General features: G+C 48.3%; 1 protein-coding gene across 2 annotated transcripts in view; it reads left to right on the top strand.

Moving 5' to 3' along the window:
* GLG1 (golgi glycoprotein 1) overlaps positions 1 to 18,395 on the top strand; it is a 1,453,447-nt gene that overhangs the window by 354,283 nt on the left and 1,080,769 nt on the right. For both annotated transcript variants that reach the window (XM_069655141.1, XM_069655148.1), the window contains exon 9: positions 15,995 to 16,116. In XM_069655141.1, coding sequence (XP_069511242.1) covers positions 15,995 to 16,116 — 122 coding nt within the window. The remainder of the gene's footprint in view (positions 1 to 15,994; positions 16,117 to 18,395) is intronic.

The following is an 18,395-nucleotide window of genomic DNA, read 5'->3' as shown; positions in this document are numbered from 1 at the left end:
GAATTACTTTTCAAAATTGAGATTGCTGGTGAATACTCTTTGGAGATGCTAATACATTTCTCCTACACCCTGAAGCGACTTCAGTAGCAAGGATAGTATTGCATTAATATATCACACAATGTACTTTTCAGATTCTGAGTTTCAGGAAGGGAAGGGTTCAGGAAAAATAGGAAGGTTAGAACAGTTCTCCAGCATGGGGTCTGGCATGGATTCACATGCTCATGAAAAGTCCCTGTCAGGCTGTGAATTAGTAAAAGAGAGGTTTTTCGTTCATAAACTCTTTCAAATGTATTTTGTCCTACAAAGTATTCCACATCTTTTACATGTAATGTCCACGATGTGGAATACGTTGGAGGAACATCTAGTCGAAAAAACATGACCAGTTGTTCAGTAACTTGTTCTTCTCCATTAAACCAATCGCTGAGCTCTGGGTCATTCTGCCCCAGCCAATGTTTGCCCACTCCCCAAGCTCCCGCCCTCCCGGCAGCCATCTTCAGATTTTTACAACCTATTCAAGTGTTGGGAGGCCTTGCGTTTTGCTCTTAGAACTTTTTTTTATTCCATGCTTTTTCAGGAGGGAAAAATGTTTTCGGTCAGTGGAGCCTCTGTGCTCCATCATTTAGCCGTCTGATAATGGGTATCTGTTTTTCGGCAACTTTCATCGCCCATCAAGGGCAGAAATTGTCGAGTGTTCGTCTTGGAAGATTCAGAAGCCCACCAGGCCTACACTGCGCCGGATCATGTCGGAGCAAAAGGCCGCCGGAGCTTCTCTTCAAGCTGTTCACCAGCTGTGGTTTGCTAAAAGTTTTCATGGGCAAGCATTCCCAGTGCCTGTATTGTCTACACCTGACGCACAAGGAAGAAGATTGTGAGATCTGCCGTGTCTTCTCCAAGTGCACGATGAAGGATCGACACGTCTGGCTGACAGTCTCTCGAGGCCAGGGCCTCTACCCCGGGTGGTTCACAGAGGCATGCCTCATCAGGATCCAGCCAAGCAGAGCGGGCTTCTAAGCCCTCTGAGGGCGCTTCATCTGTGTGGGCCAAAGATGAGGCCAAGCACTGCAAGGCCACTTCCGTCAAGGTCGCCGCGCAAGCTGGTCCCATGACAGAGCGCATTCGCCGCCTCCCTCCGACCTGCCTGTGAAGGCCCAGGCAATCCAGGCCAAAAAGTAATCTTCCATCGAGATGGTCGTTGCCGCTCTCTCGAAGGCGATAGGGGCTGACCCAGTCCAGGGTACCCCGGTGGCAGCAAGAGTGGCTCTTTCTCCCGGAAGGAAGGCTTCGGCCAAGCCAGTAGAGAAGACTCCGGAGAAGAGTATGCCGGATCTTAGCCCGAGGCTGACCTCTCAGGACATGGAGCAGGGATTCGGGGGAGGGGGGAGAAGAGGAGAGGCGGTGGAGAGAAACTCCAGGGCATGGACATTTCTTTGTCTGAGGAAGATTAGACTTTCTGTCCACCCCACCCTGGATTGGGGCAATGGGGGGGGGGGGGGGTTGATGACTACGAGGAGAACGTCAGATGCCGCCAAAGGCGACGTCAGTGCTAGGCAAGGTTTGTATGCACTACCCTCTGGGAACACTACAAACCAATCTGACTGCAGGTATAGGAAACCTTTGGTATAAACATGTACTACAGTTTTGGTAGCGTGTTGAGCAGCCAGGCTTATTTCAAGAGGGGTCAATGTGAGCTGTAGGGGAGTTGCACAGATTCACAGTGAAAAGTATTCAAATAAACGTTTACGCTCAAGGATTCTTCGATAAACAATCGGTCAGTTGGAATAAGCCTTCAGAAGTGAGCAATAAAATAGGAATTTAAATACACTTCAGTACTGTACACTTAGTTTCAGACCCTTTTGGGTTGGCCCACACACAACCTACCCCCTCAGGTGACTTCAGTAGTAAGGGTGCTGGGGACATTAATATCTCACGGTTTGCTTTCAGAATACTGTTAGAAGTTGGTAAAAGGAAAAGGTTATTAGAAAAAGAAACCACACATTTTCTTAAGCAGGCTAATACTTTTAGTGCCCTACAACAGTCATTCGGTAGAACAGGCTAGGCCAAAGTCAATGGGCAAAAGTTTTATATAGGATGAAGCACTCTTGGTAGCTAAGTAGAAATGTCTTTGCACACAGTTTTAAAAGTCTTTGAAGAAAAGAATCAAATGTAGGGCCACAAGCTGATTAGACTTGTGAGTTGTGGAAGTTACCAGCACTTCTACAGTAAAAGGTAAGTTCTCCTAGACTTATTTTCTTTACCTTGGTAAAGAATAAAAGATGCAGCTGATGACCTCTGTTCCTGTGCAGCTCTGCAGATCTCGCTGTTCCTGGACCTCAGTCGTGGGGACAAGAGGGAGGACTTCTGGCCAGCTTAAAAGCAATGCACACCATCTAGTGTTCCTCTCCCTGGCTATACGGTTTCCAGCAGCAACTCTGTGGAGATTCAAGCAGCTCCGAGATGTATGTCCAGGAGTTGATTGGTCCCACCAACTCAAGGGGACAAGTCGTACTTGCAGAGGCTTCTCTATCGATACAAATTTGGAGTTTCAGCCCAGCAGCAGGGCTTCACCAAGCACACCAACAGTCCAGGAGTTGCAGCAGGCGTCCTCTTCAAGTTCTTTGGTTCCTTCGTCCAGTGGTCGACTCTGCCTTCCAAGCCAAAAGCCTCGCCTTTTAATAAGTTCTCTCCTATTCATTCCAGCCTAGCTGTCACTCAACCAGCAGGGTGGCTGTCCTTGCTGGACAGTCAGCTGGCCAATCACTAGAGTGCATTTGGGTCTCCTAGGGAGTTTCGGGCACCTACCTCACTGCCTACCCCAGACACCCTTGAGCCAGAGGTGGGCTTCACTCGTCGATCCCGCCAAGGCAAACTGAACAATGGGACCAAACCTGGTTTGGCGCGCAGAGTAAATCTCAAGGACCTTTCCACAAAGAAATGGCAAAAAACTGGGGCGATTTTGACATAAATGGCACCCTTGGGTGCTTTACTGCAGCTGTGAATGCAGCCCGTGGTAAATGCACGCCATGGTAGTTGAAACGAAACCCCTGCCACTAGCCATTCAGTGAGAATAGGGGAACATAAAAATGTTACAAGAAAAGCTAGACCAGGGATACTTGGTAACCCCTCCAGCACCCTATTGTAAGATAGTGTGTGCTGGGTCTAGAAAGTTACAAATCTAAGTAGTCCATTTCACTTTACTGCTATGGGAAACAGTAGTTTATCCCAGAGAAGGCATTTAAACCTTTGGGAAATCTGAAAGATTTTCCTGTGCCACTGCACTGAAGGTGCTGTGTGACGCAATGTAAAAGATGCCGCCTATGGAATTTCAGGCTCCATAACCAAAAGAAACGCAAAGCTCAGATCACATTAAAATACATGAGTGGGGAGAAAGGGTCTCCCTCCAGGTAAAAAAAATGAAGTCCTCAAAATCCAGCAAAGTTGCTGGGGGTCTCTAAGGTAGAGGGAATTAGCACATTGAGGGGCCGTCATGGGCTCTGGGCCCAGCGACCCTGTCCCCCAGGTACCTCCTAGAAACCCGTTACAGGATATTCTCTCAACCCTCCACACGCTGGTGTCAGATTCAGAAGAGGATCCAGACAACACCACCACTGGCGACTACCCCGTTTCCACCGGGGCCATCACCACCACTGCTGCAGAAGAGGAGGCATCCTACACCTCTGCTCCAACTGTCAATGTCCCCCTCCCCAGGACACAGCAACAGACACGCCTAAGACAGACACCAACCACAGTGGTGGACACTCTGCTACCAAGCACCTCTCCGCCGGTTGAAGTGGAGTCCTTCCACTGTATAATCGCCTGTGCGTCATAACTTTTTCATCTCACACCAGAGGAGAAGAAAAAGGAAGGCTTCCTGTATCAATGCCGGGAGGCAAAGAGGAAGACTGTTCTGTCAGTACTTCTCCTGGACATCTGGGATGAGGGGATGGTGCTCCTGAAGAACCCCCTCCTCGGCTACGGCAAAGGGGGACGATTTGGAGAAGTATAGGGTGCCGGAGTCTGTGCCGAAATGCCTGAGGTCGCAGCTATCGCTGAACTCTGTCTAGGCCGCGGTAAGGAAGAAACAGTCCAACCTGTCAGCATCGGTTCCACTTGACGGTGAGTGGAAGAAGTTGGACGTCATGAGACGAAGGTCATTTACTCAGCGGCAATGACAGTGAAAGCAGCCAACGCTTTAGCGATCCTGGCCAGGTATGACCCGGAGCTATGGTACAAAATGGACTTCATCCCCAAGGACAAGCGGGTAGAGGCAATGGACATTTTTCAGGAAGGTGAGGTGGCGTTCGACCACGCCATCACCCTGGCCCTGGACATTGCAGAAAAGGGGTTCCATCAGATGGGTAACTGTGTGCCTCCGTCATGTCTTTTGTCCCTCAGGAGGAAAGGCGGGGATGTCTTTGAAGAGTTTCGGCAGTGGATTGTCCTCTTGGCGCCAACCCTCCCGTTACACGACCTAGGAAGCCTACAAGGGTTGCCCCAAGGCCTTTGGAGGTGGCCGCTGTCCAGATGCACAGGCCGGTGCACTGGCCTCCAAGCAGGACTGAACCCACCAGGACGTCGGGGGGGGGGGGGGGGGCCCACACCAGTTGGAGGCCGGCTGGGGAACTTAGTCAGCGCGTGGGAAAACATCCCCACCAATCGATGGGTGATGGATGCTCTTGCGCACAGACACGTTGGCGTTTCAGTGAAAGTGTCTACGAATACCACCAGTGGTCCGGCAGGAACACATTCCCCCCCTCCCCCCCAGCTGCTGCTGGAAGTTTGGGCCATGTTAAGAAAAGGGGCGATCAAGTTGGTTCCAGAGTGACTCTGGGGCTCTGGAGTTTACTCAAGATACTTTCTGGTAAGAAAGAAGACTGGAGCCTGGAGGACCATTCTCGACCTGCGACGACTCCAGTTCATAAAGTCCCAGAAATTCAGGATGGTCACGTTGCAGCATGTGCTCAGCCAACTAGAGGGAGACTGTTGTTGGATCTGAAGGATGCGTACTTCCACGTCCCCATTAACGTGAAACGTTGCAGGTTTCTGTGCTTCATCGTACAAGGGAAGCACTATCAGTTCAAGGCTCTTCCCTTTGGACTGAAGTCGGCACCCACAGTCTTTACCAAGTGCATGGCTCCAATAGCAGCACATACGACTGGAGTGAATTCATGTGTACCCTTACCGCGACTGGCTCATCTGGGCCAGGTCAAAGGAAATTTCCTTCGATCACACGTAGAGGACTGTCCGGCTGCTGGTGGATCTGGGGTTCTCAGTGAACTATGCAAACTCCTACTTGATTCCATCGCAGAACGCTGTGTTCCTGGGATCCAGACTCAACACTGTCCTGTCTGGCGGCTCCGTCGGAGGAGATGTTAGCGGCCATCTTGGGCAAGGTGCAATAGCTGTTGAAACTACAGATCGCCATGATGAGGTCCATCAAGTCGCTGCTCAGCATGATGTTATGCATCTACCTGGTCCGCCTCTGCAGGTTGTGGATACAATCACTCCAGGAGTTCTTGGACGCCCATTGGATCCAAGTGTCCAGATGTTTCAACGACAGGATCGTGCTCGACCGAGTTCTGTTGAGCAATATGGTGTGCGCTCCAATGTCGCAGGGGGACACCGACTCCCAGAGCCCTCCATATTCGGAGACTGTCATGACGGACACCTCCCTGGAAGGATGTGGAGCTCATCCCGGACATCTCCACGCCAGAAGACTTGCTGCCGGAGGATAAGGCGTTGCGGTTAGGCAAAGTTTGTATGCAGTACCCTCTGGGAACACTACAAACAAGGACTACAGGTATAGCAACCCAACCTTTGGTATAAGCTTGTACTTTATTTTTGGTAGCGTGTTGAGCAGCCAGGCTTATCTCAAGAGTGGAAATGTGAGCTGTAGTGGAGTTAAACAAAGATTCACAGTTACAGGTATTCAAATAAACTTACACTTAAGGTTTCTTTCATAAACAATTTGTCAGTTATAAAGCCTTCTTCAGAAGGGAGCAATAGAATAGTTACACAAATATACTTCAATAACGATGCCCTATTCGGATGGCCCAAAGACACAACCTACACCCACCGTTGACTTTAGTAACAAGGGTGGGGACATCAATACTTCACTGGTGGCATACAGAATACTCTTTAAAGTAAGTAAAAGGCAAAAGTTATTAGAACACAAGAAATACAAAGTCATAAGCAGGGCAAATACTTTCAGATAGCACTTGGAGTCATTCAATTCAATAGGCTAAGCCAAAGTCAATAGGCCAAAGTCTTTGCATAGGATGCAGCACTTCAGGTAAGTACATGGAAAAGTCTTTGCACAAGTTCTTAGGAGTCTTTGAGAACAAGAAGAATCAAATGTAGGGCCACAAGCTGATTAGACTTGTGAGTTGCAGAAGTTACAAGTACTTCCGCAGTAAGAGGTAAGTTCTCTTAGGCTAGTTTTACAGTATCTTAGTAAAGAAGAAAGATACAGCTGAAGACTTCTGTTCCTGTGCAGCTCTGCAGATCTCACTGTTCCTGGGCAACAGTCGTGGGGACAAGAGGGAGGGCGTCAGGGATTTCTGCACTGGCACTGGCAAAGCTGGCATCCGGCAAACTACTGTCTGTCGCTGTTTTGCGTTTCGGCTCCTTGCGGTACAGAAAATGGCAAGAAGTTTGGTTCCTGGCTGTCAAGGTGGACTTTCCTTATATCTGAGGTCTCGCACTCAACTGAGGGGGGAGTCAGGCTTGGTCAGTCCTGCTTCGTTGGAGTCCGGAGGATCTTCCAAAAGCTTAAGGCCAGCTTACTAGCAACGCACACAATCTGGGCTCCCTCTCCCTGGCTCTAAGATTTTCTGCAACAACTCTGAGGAAATTCAACAAGCTCTGAGATGGGTGTCCAGGTGGCTTACTTGGGAGTGGATTGGTCCTACCAACTCAAAGGGAGAAGTCATCCTTTGCACGACTTCTCCGTCGATGCGAACTTGGTGATTCGGACCTGCAGCAGGGCTTCCCCGGGCAAACCAACGGTCCAGGAGTTGCAGCAGCCATCCTCTTCAAGCTCTTTGGTTCCTTCGTCCAGTGGTCGACTTTGCCTTCCAAACCAAGAGACTTGCCTTTTATTCAGTTCTCTTGATTCCAGCCTAGCTGCCACTCACCCAGCATGGTGGCTGTCCTTGTCAGCCAGCCAATCACCACAGAGTGCATTTGCGTCTCCTAGGAGACTAAGCACAGGGAGTTTTGGGCACCTCCCTTACTGCCTACCCCAGACACTCTGGAGCCAGAGGTGGGTTTCATTTATGAAGCCGCCAAAGACAAATGAACAAAGAGGCCAAACCTGGTTTGGCATGCAAAAACTTGAAGGACTTTTCCGCAAAGAAATGGCAAAAAAAGACCAGGACCCGGTTTAACAAAGGAGGCTCAGACACAGTCTTGAAAGACATGGCTCCCGCGATTTAACGTTACCGGAGCTGCAAACATCTCGCGGTCTGGGTAAATCATGGTAGTGCATTGTAAAACCACTGCCAGCAGCCATTCTGAGAGGAAAGGTTAACATTTGAGTAACTAGACATGGGGGGTGATACTAAGTAACCCCTTCAGCACTCTATTGTAAGATTGGGTGTGCTGGGTCTAGAAATGTACAAGGCTAAGTGGTCAATTTCACTCCGCTATTCTGGGAATCAGTAGTTGATCAGAGAAAGTATTTAAACCGTGGGAAATGTGAAACATGTCTGTCACAATGCACTGAAGGTGCTTTGTGACACAATTGTAAAATATGCCTATGGAGTTGGTTAGACAGACTGTGTATCACATAAAATACATGAGTGGGGAAAAAGGGTCTCGCTCTCTCAGGTTAAAAAAAATCAAGTCCTCAAAATCCAGCAAAGTTGCTGGGGGTCTCTAAGGTGGAGGCAATAAGCACATTTTTGAGAATTCTCCCTAATAGCTGCACATCCACATCCTGGAACTATAGGCCATGTTTTAGGCCCTCAAGTTGTTTGTTCCGTCTCTCAAGGGCAAAGTGGTGGGGGGTCTTCACAGACAATACCACCACAATACATCCGGAAGCAGGGGTGCATCAGGTCCCAAGCACTCTTCAAAGAGGCGCAGGAGTTGTGGCACTGGGCTGTCGCCCAGGGCATTTTCCTCATTCCTTTCCATCTGGCAGGAATAAAGAAGTCGCCAACTTTCTCAGCAGAGTGCTGCGCTCTTGCCATGAGTGGGAGCTTCGGCAGGATCAAGTGGACAAACTGTTCCTCAAATGGGGCAATCCCCAGATCAATCTGTTTGCAACGGCGACGAACACGAAGTGTCAGAGGTTTGCCAGCAGGTTGCCCCAGCCGGGGGAGCATGTGGGGGGGGGGGGGCGCATTCTCCTTCCCTTGGGAAGGCCTGTTTCTGTATGCGTTCCCTCAGTTGCTGCTGCTACAAGTCCTCATTCAACTCGGATTGAGCTGGTGCAGGATCGTCACGCCAGCGTGGCCCAGGCAAATCTGGTACCCGGACCTTCTCAGCATGTCCGCGTCCCCTCCACCAGTCAAGCTGCCAGTGGTCACAGATCTTCTCACGAGGGAAGGAGGCACAATCCTGCACCACGACCCAGGATTGCTGAACCTGAAGGCCTGGCTCCTGCAGCATTAGTTTGGTCGATACGAGTTGGCTGCGAACTGCAGGGAGGGCCTCGCCAAAGCTAGAGCGTGATTGACTCTGAAGTTTTACGGACACAAATGGAAGCATTTCGCAACTTGGTGCTGGTCGCAGAAGATTAACCCTCTGAGGGTCACCCCCTCGTCCTTCTTTATTGTCATTGGCTAAGTGGGGACTGGTGCACACCTCCATGTTACATCTGGCGGTTATCTCCTGCTACACCAGGTCTCTGGGATGGTCTTCGCTTTGGTCACACTGTCTGGTGAAGGAGTTCATCAAAGGATTGTTCCATTCGTTCCCACCGGTGAAGGCGCCTGCCCTGGCGTGGGAACTCAAGGTGGTACTGACTAGGCTCATGGGGGAGGGGCCCCCATTCGTGCCGATTGATCAAGCTCTGCTTAAGTTCCTGTTTTGGAAGACTGCTTTCCTCGTGGCCATCACCTCTGCCAGGAGGGTAGGTTAGAGCCAGGCGCTGTCTTGCAAGCGGCCTTATTTGACTTTCCACGAGGCGAAGGTGGTGCTGCAGATGCACCACTCCTTTATGCCTAAGGTTCCATCGGAATGTCATCTAAATGAGCCCTTGGTGTGCTGCCTGTGTTTTTATCCGATTCCTTTGTCTCAAACTGAACAGACTTTGCACTCGCTGGATGTGGCGCGAGCGCTGACGTTTTATGTGGCCCGCACAAAGTTTCCGGAAGACTTCTCAGCTTTTTTGTGAACTTTGGTCCTGTGAAACATTGGAAGGCCTTGTCCAAGGCTTCTATCTCAGAGTGGCTCTCCGGCTGCATCACCCACTGTCACCGGTTGGTAAACTGACCGTTGCCTGGCCGTCCGAGATCCCATTCCACCAGAGTGATCACTGTAACGGCTTTCCTGTCTGGTGTGCCCCTGCTGGACATCTGCAGGGCTGTTATGTGGAAGTCTATGCACACCTTCTCGAAATTAAACTGCATCGACAGGGATTCCAAAGAGGAGTCTTGAGTCGGCCAAGCAATGCCACGCAACCTGTTCGCTTGAAGGTGAGTCTGGTACGGAGGCAATTGCTTCTGTTGAGCCTTGCCACCTCCCATGGTTATGTATGTACTGCTATGTATTCTCTATTCATGAACATGTGAATCCATGCCAGACCCAATGCTGGAGAAGGAACAAGTTACTTAACTGTTCTTCAGCATGGGTCTGGCATGGATTCACATGCAAACCCTCCCCCCGGACCCTCTGCGGCCCTTCTTGGTCGTACTGCCACTTTACGTGCTATCAAATCTGAAGATGGCTGTTAGAGGAGGGGCTTAGGGAGCGGGCAGTCATTGGCTATAGGCAGTATGACCCAGAGCTCATTGATTCGTTTATAAACTTTCTCCTATAAACCAAAGTGCAACTGTTTTTTCTTTTACTAAGGATTCCCAGACCCATGACTGGGAATATTCTTGAGCATATGAATCCATGCCAGACCCATGCTGGAATAACAGTTACAGGTAAGTAACTTCCTTTCTTATAATATGACAACCAAATCCTCCAATGAAATCTAGGTAAGCCTTTCCCAGCAGTAACAGTATTCAACAACCTATTGAGGGAGAAGCAATGCCCAAGTCAATGAATTCAGAAGAGTGCCTTTAGGGAGCCAGGACTGCAAATGTCATTTGGACAAAGTTTATAGTTCTGATGCACTTCTTGGATAAAAGTATTTCACAGTCAGTTCAGAAAATCATTGTAGGAACACAAGCTGTTAAGCCTGTGCAAAGGGGAGTTGAAATCAACCCTGAAAGTTAAGCAAGTGCAAATCTCAAGTGAGACAGAAGGTAAGTACCCCCAAGCCCATACAGTACCTCTGGTTAGTAAAGGAGTCCAGCTGCATTAAGTCTTGCTACAGCCAAGCAGACCCTGGTTCCTGAGTCTGTCGTGGGGACAAGAGGGAGGACATCTGGAGGGCTCCTGCAGCGGTACTTGGGAAGGTTTTCAGCAGCTACAGGCTCTTTTCGATTCTGCAACACTTGGCGGTTTCAGCGCTTTGCAAACAGCACTGATGTGTAACAGTTGACTCTGGTTGGAGTTTCCTTGCTCTGTTGGTCCTGCACTCTGGTGAGGGGAATCGATCGGGATTTCCTGATTCTGGAGTGTACAGGGGGGGGGGGGGCTCCTGGAGCTTTTAGCTGAATTCGTTCCACGGAACACCTTGCTCTGTTATGGACACTCATCCCCTGGTATTGGGCTTCTGCAGCAACGGAGAGGCACAGCAAGTCTGTGATTGTGCCAAAGTGGAGTTTGTCTCTGGGTTAGTTGGTCCCACTAACCCACAGGAAGAAGTCTTACCTTCCGGAGCCTCTGTCGATTTGAAAAAGGTCAGCACAGCAGCAGGGTTACACCAGTACTTCAAGGTCCAGCAGGTTACAGCTGGCTTCTGTTTGCTTTTTCTGCTTTGGATGTTTCTTCCAGTGGTAGACTGTCTATCGTCCCAAGAACCACGTCTTTTAAGCTCGTTCTCATTCATTAAAAGACCTAGGCTGTCCATCCCACAGGAGGATGGCTGTCCTTCCTGGACAGCCAGCTGGCCAATCAGGACTGGATTTCTTCGGGCACACCTAGAGATGGACAGTTTCAGGACCCCTCACTCACATCCTGTCCTTCCATACACACTTGAGCCTGTGGCGGGCTTCAGGGCTGAAGCCTGCAAAAGGCAAAACGCACAGAGGGCTCAGACTTGTCAACGCACAGAGTAAAAGCCAAGAAAGAACTTACAAACTGGCGATAAATGAAAGCAGCCATTTTGACAATGTTAAAACCACTGCCACCAGCCATTTAAAGTAGCGAGGGTAAACAAATATGTTACATGAGAAAGTACAATAAGGGGCTACTAGGTAACCCCCTCCAGCACTCCTCATAAGATGGTGTGTGCTGGATCAACCAAGCAGAAGGCTAATATCAATTTCACCTTACTTATTCTTGGCAACAGTAGTTCACAGAAGAAAAGGTATTTAAACCTTAAGAGGAATCCACAGGATTTCTGTGACACTGCACAGAGGGTGCTGTCACTATACAAAAAAGCAGATGCCTATGGAGTTTCAGACTCAAACTGAACCTAAAACCCAAATGGGGGGAAAACACGAGTGAGAAAAAGGTCCCACTCACTAATTAAAAAGTCCTATGTCCAGCAAAAGAGCTGGGGGTCTCTAAGGTGGGAGGATTTTAGCATAGAAATGAAAATTCTCCCTAACAATGGGTGCTTGATGTAATCGGGCAGGGACACTTGTGAGTTCGAAGACCAGTGCCCCTGCGTTCCTACTGTGAAAAGACAGCACAGAGCCCAACTTGTCGAAGTTTCAGCTGTGCTACTAAAAAGGGCCATAGAGCCTGTACCTCTGGGTCTCTGGAGTATACGCCAGATACTTTCTGGTTTACAAGAAGTTAGGTGGGTGGAGGCCCGTCCTGGACTTGCGTCGCAACAAATTCCTAAAGTTTCGTAAATTACAGCACATGCACAGCCAACTGGAAGATGGAGATTTCCTGGCGCCACTGGACCTGGATGATGTTTATTTCCACATACCCCTTAACCCAAACTTTGCAAGTTCCCAAGCTTCATCATCCAAGGAAGACCTTACCAATTCAAAGTTACCCTTAAGCCTCAAATCAGTACAGAGTGTGTTCACCAAGTACTTGGCTTCGGTGGTAGTAGACATTTGTCGGTAGGGAGTGTATGTCTACCCCTACCTGGACGATTGGATGGTCCGGTCTCGTTCTCACGCCCAGGCTCTGCAACATACAGCAGAGACAGTCCAGACCCTAACCTCTTGGGTTCTCCATAGGCTATCCCAAATCCTGCATGGTGCCATCCCAAGATTCTGTTCCTGGGGAGGCCAAACCTGACAGTCTTATGCTTGGGGGCCCCATCAGAGGAAAGGATGGGTACCATCCTAGGCAAGGTCCAAAAGCTATCCTCTGCTGAAGTGGTGGCAGTCCGATCCAAATCCCTGTTATAGAGGTCTTCCTGCAGCCAACTGGTCCCTCATTGCAGGTTGCACGAGACCTTTTTAGGAGTTCCTGGACGCCATTTGGAACCACATCTTCGGCTCATGGAATGACGAGATAGTCCAAGCGTTCGGAAACGCCCTGAAGTGTGGTGCATTCGCCTTCACATGTCACGGGGGTCTCCTTGCAGGACCCTGACGCATCAGGAAACTCTTTGCTGATGCCTCTCGAGGGCTAGGACGCCCACACGGGCCAACTATATACCAGGCGACTATGGCTCACAGAAAAGACGTTGCAAATCAACGTGCTAGGAATGTTTGCAGTTTTCTGGGATCTCCAGTCTTTCAAACTGCAGCTTTTGGGAAAGGTGGTCATGATCTTTACGGAGAACACTACTACCATGTATTCAAGAAGCAGGTTGGAACGGGATCTCCTGTCCGCTCCTTGGAGGCACAGGAACTGTGGCCATTGCTCAGCAGATGTTTCTAGTTCTGTTCCACTTGGCAGGTGTTCAAAATCCACCACGGACACATTCAGCAGGGAGCTGCTTTCCTGCCACGAGTGGGCGCTCCAGCAGGCCTGGTTGTCTCGGATCTTCAACAAATGGGGCCAGTCTCATATCAACCAGTTTGCAATAGCGTCCAACACCATGTGCCAGAAGTTTGTCAGCAAGTTCCCTCAGTCTGAGGGGGAGGGGGGGCACTTTATTGGTTCCATCGAAAGGCCGATTGCTGTACACATTCCCACCAATACAGTTAGCCATGTGTGATCAACACACAAACTATCCCATTGCAAGATGATACTCATTGCAGCAATAGGGCCCAGATAGATCTGGTACCCAGAGCACCTGCACCTTTCAGTGGATCCAGCATTCAGACTGCCTCCTATTCTAGACCTGCTCTCCACGGACGGAGGATCTGATCCTGGTGTAGGATGGGTGTCCGAGGCTTGCTGCCTGGCTCCTGCATTCCTAGAGTTTGTACACTACTCGCTGCCCTTGGAATGCAAAAAACATTCTGGCTAAGGCCAGGGCTCCATCTACACTTGCCTGTTACAAACACAAGCTGACGTGTTTTTACAGTGTGGTCGCGGTCAAGGAAGCTTTCTCCATAGTGCTTTACGGCGCCACAGCTGCTTCTATGCTTGCTCTCGCTTGCCAAGGCTGGCCTTGCCCATGCCTCAATCAAGCTACACCTGGACTCCAGGCAAACTCTCCCTGTGGTTGCATACATTTTTCAGTGTTCCTCATGGGCCTTTTCAGAGATTTTCCTGCATTGGAGCTGTGGTACTCTCTAAGCTCATGGGCCTGCCGTTTGAGCCTACGCTTTGGTCTGCATTGAAGTTTCTTTCTTGGAAAACTGCTTTCCTCATGGCTGTCACCTCTGCCAGGAGGTTTGGTGAAATACAGGCTCTCACGTAAGCTTCCATATTTGTTATTCCACCAAGCGATTATGCTGAAGGGCCCGTCACTTTCATTTAAACAAGCATTTGGTACTGCAAGTTTTCTTCACAAACTCTGTTTCGCCTGCTGAAAGATCTTTACATGCTCTGGACATGGCGTGTGCCTTGACATTCCATGCTGCAGGCACAAAGGACATTTGAAAGACTTCTCAGTTTTTCGTAAAATTTGTACCTGTGGGACATGGGAAGGCCTTATTTAAGGTGTCTATCTCCTAGATGGCTTTCCGGTTAGATCATGCATTGCCATGGCGTGCATTTATGCTGGTCCCCTGCTGGATATCTGTAGGGCTTCTACATATCAATCTACTTACACCTTCACAAGATTCTACTGTGCACATCTCTTCCAGGGAAAAGTTGTGTCGGATAAGTGATGCTTCGCAACTTGTTTGTATGAGGTCACTCTGTTCAGGGGTAATTTTATTGCTTAGTCTTGCGTCCTCTCTGGGATACGTGTACTGCCGCGTAATCATATTTGTAGCATATGAATCCATGTAAGATCCATGCTGGGGAAGGAGTTGCAGGTAAATAACTACTGCCATCCCTGTTCAATAGAACTAGGGTGGCCTACTAATATCTGTCCACCATGCCAGATTCTAGAAAACCATCTGAACACAAGTCTATCCCCCTAAACCAATGCAGGGTGGTATAATCATCTTGGGGCGCAAAGAAGTTTAGAAACACGCTGGGAGCCTTATTGGGGGGGGCAAGACCATAAACTACAGGACCCCCACCAAATGCCCCAACATTGACATTGACTAAACCCTCTTGTAAATAAAACTGCTTATTTACATGTGATTTACGGTTTAGTTTGTCATGGGCTAAGGATGGACTCTTCATTCAGGGCAGAATTGGGGACTTGGCTTGTGTCGTAAACTTCATAAGGCCTGTAATAACCCCTACAGATTCAGTGTATCGGCCACTTTTACTTCATAAAAATTGGCACATACTCACAAAAATGAAAAATAGGGAGTGTAAATACTTGACAAAAGACAAGAAACTGACCGCTTGTTCCATTGTTCTCACACGCACTGCTCCATGGATATGTTTGGACAAATAGTGCCACAGAAAGAAACTACTATTGTTACTGCCTGATTCAAAGAGGTGCACATAGTTTAATGTGCATGAACAACTAGGTGCAAAGAAATATTGATTACAAAACATTTTTCTAATTAAAATGTTAACTCACTTATAATATACTCTCATTGGGAATGGGACTTATTTACTCCCTAAAATATTTTGCTCACAATTAAAAAAAAAAAAAAAATAAAATATGGGAAGTATAATACTGATTTCCAAATCTTTTCTGGAGCACTGCCTGTAACTCATTTAAACATTCCCTTTCCTCCCTGGTTTCACTGTACTGTGGAACATTTTGATACAATGGTATGCTTTAATTTTAAATGTTGGTGGCGTTTACTTTGGATAAGATTTTATGTATATATTTAGTGTCTTCCCTTATGGCCGAATGTGTATTTTTGTTTCTGTGCTGACAATCCTTTACTTGGTCTCTGTGGTGATCTGTTTTCTAAACCAGTATCTGCCTCTCAGAGAAGCCGAACTGTCCAGGCACATTACCAGTCGTTCTGATCTTTGTTGAAGACCTGCTGGTCCACTGCAGTTTGATACCTCTAAACCTGCACCAGTGGTGGTATAGGAAAACCCTTAACTGTATGTATGGCTATGACCCAGGCTGACTATTTCGTTGGTGTGAATGAGTCGGTTGGTGTCCGGTGTGATATGAATTCCTCTCGTAACTGCTTAATCTTTACATCCCTTTAGATTGCATTGGAGCCGTGCCCTGTGGTCTTCAGCACGTAGGTGCATTATCTTGTTAGTTGTCCTTTTACAGTTTTGTAACTGTAGTGAAGGGGATAGCTTGGGTGCAATATTCTCTACATTTTGTAAAGTCCCGTTTGGCATTCAATAATTTTTTTTTTTTTTTTTTTTCCAGCTCCAAACCCTGATTCAGGAAGTTGATCCAGGGGCGGACTATCGTATTGACAGAGCCTTGAATGAAGCCTGTGAATCTGTCATACAGACTGCCTGCAAGCACATACACTCTGGAGACCCAATGTAAGTGTATCGGAATAAAATGCTGTTTTACCACACTTGAACTTGAATAATCCTGCATACATTTTTGTTATGCTCCTATAATTAACAAAGACTTCCTTCTCTGACATAATTAATCCAAAGGATTCCTTTTAATGCTTGTCCTTTCTAAATCTGTCCCTCATTCCAATGTTCTGTAATGAGCATTTTTGTTCTTCCTTTTGAGCTGACAGTTTAAGAAATATATTTTGTCCTTAGTGGTACCATGAGAAAGGCAATGCAGGGTTTTTAGTGAGCAGATCTTCATTTTATGAGGCACACTGAATAGCCTCCTTCAGCTACCTCACTTTATGTACTAACTAAATGACAATTATGCGCAGATAATGGATTTCCATAAACCAGTGTTTTTCAAATTTCAACAGTGGGGCGAGGTAGAATGGTTGCCTATAAGACAATGAGGGTGGAGGAGTAAGATGTATGTGTATGTATGATGAGTGGGCAGCAAGGAAAGTTAAAAGGCCAACAAATGAGTTGTGAATGGGGCTACTAGGGAGATGTTTAATGGAGTGGTGGTAGTTGGGCTGTTAAGACTGACTTTTCTCAGTCCTTGCGATGGGTGTGCGATGCAGTTTATTTTTTTTAAAAATGCTTTTCTGACTTTTTTAAAATCTTGCACTGCTTGCTTGATTTTTCCAGTGCTGTCGACTGTTTGTTCTGTGAGATTTGTCCATATCCCACTGGGAACTGAACGCTTTAAAGTTGTGGCACTTCCAGGGCCCTTTTGTCCCCCAAAGGTGGGTTTACAGCTAAAGTACTGCCAAGCCTATCTGCAAGTAATGTTGCTCAGACGTTCCTATGGCTGGCAGCATACCATAAAAAGGAGTTACAACGGTTTTAATCCACAGAAGGCAGTTTACCTTTCTGGAGGCTTTATAAGGCAATCTCTAGTTTGACATTCTGTAACCTGGCACTGTGCTTTGCCATCCTGTGGTTTGGTGGAGACTTGGAATAATCATGAAGTATTGTGTGAACTACTGGCCAAAGCTCATGTCAGTTACACGGGCTTGACTAGGTGTACCTGGGGTTGGCGATTCCTGGGTCTCCCCTGGAAATCTCATCCCACTGTTTGTCCTCCAAGAACATGACAAAGGTTTGCTTGTGGCGATGAGCACTGATTGACTGGTGGCTGAAATGCTGAATGATGTGTGGGGGGGTTGGGGCGGGGGGGGTTGTTAGTCTGTACTCCCGGTTTTGGGACATCAGCTGACACGCTGCATAAGTAATTTGTCTTGTCTGAAGGAACAGATGCTGTGCACCAGCATCTCCTGGGCTTTAAAATCAGAATACCCTGTGCTGCACCCCATTCCCTTGATCCAGTGGGACTTGCTGAATCTTTTCTTGAAGCTTTTATTGTGCAACCTTGGCCTACAGGGCTCAAGTGGACTCTCTAATCCTAAGGACTGCATCCTTCAAGAAGCCTAGTTTTGTTGCTGTTTCTGCTGGATCTTCACTGTGTCTGGACTGTCAAACCTAGTAATCGTCTGCTAGTGTTGAGATGGATTGTCCGAACCAGCCCTAGGCGAGTTCCTAGGGCACCCTAGTTGGTGAACAGGGTTATTGACACTGCGGTGTAGCTAAACTAGATCATGTTAATGTAGACTGACCAGGAAGGCTGAAGTGGGAGATGGGTGGGGGGGGGGGGGAAGAGGGGCATTGTGTAATAGTAGTTAACCACACGGAGCAATTGAATAAATTCAGCAACAAAGGATTACAAGAATATAATTTATTTAAATTTAGAGGCGTGCAGGGGTGCAGCCCAGGGAGCATGCGCTGCTCTCTCTCCGCCCTCCAGCACCACACCTCAGTCCCCTTTTCCGCATCGACTGGAACGGGCTGAATTCACCATCGCTCCTGGGTTTGGTTCGGCCATGTAATTCCACACGCAGATACTTCATCTTTTGTCTTATCTATCATTCCGGTACTCAGTCCTCCGGTGTCCTGCTCCTCCACGGCACATGTCGACTTCTACAGGGTTCAGCAGGTGTCCATCCTGCAATGGGCTCTTCCTAACTTCAGACGCCCACGCCCTCTGCCTACGTTGCCTTGGCCCAGACCACGGTTGGCAATCTTGTTCGGCATGTGACTGTCCTCGAGGGCGCTGAAGAACAGACTAGACCGATGGAGGGAGCTCTTCCAGAGGTGGCCTCCAGAGGATCAAAAACTTTGTGAAGCATCGAACCAGACCCAAAGTAGGGCCGATATTCTCCATTGCACCCCACAAGGGAGACTCCTTCCCAGGTGGA

Source organism: Ambystoma mexicanum, chromosome 1p, assembly GCF_040938575.1.
Source record: "Ambystoma mexicanum isolate Mex_15411 chromosome 1p, UKY_AmexF1_1, whole genome shotgun sequence".
Classification (NCBI taxonomy): domain Eukaryota; kingdom Metazoa; phylum Chordata; class Amphibia; order Caudata; family Ambystomatidae; genus Ambystoma; species Ambystoma mexicanum.
This window is presented reverse-complemented; position numbering and strand designations above follow the sequence as displayed.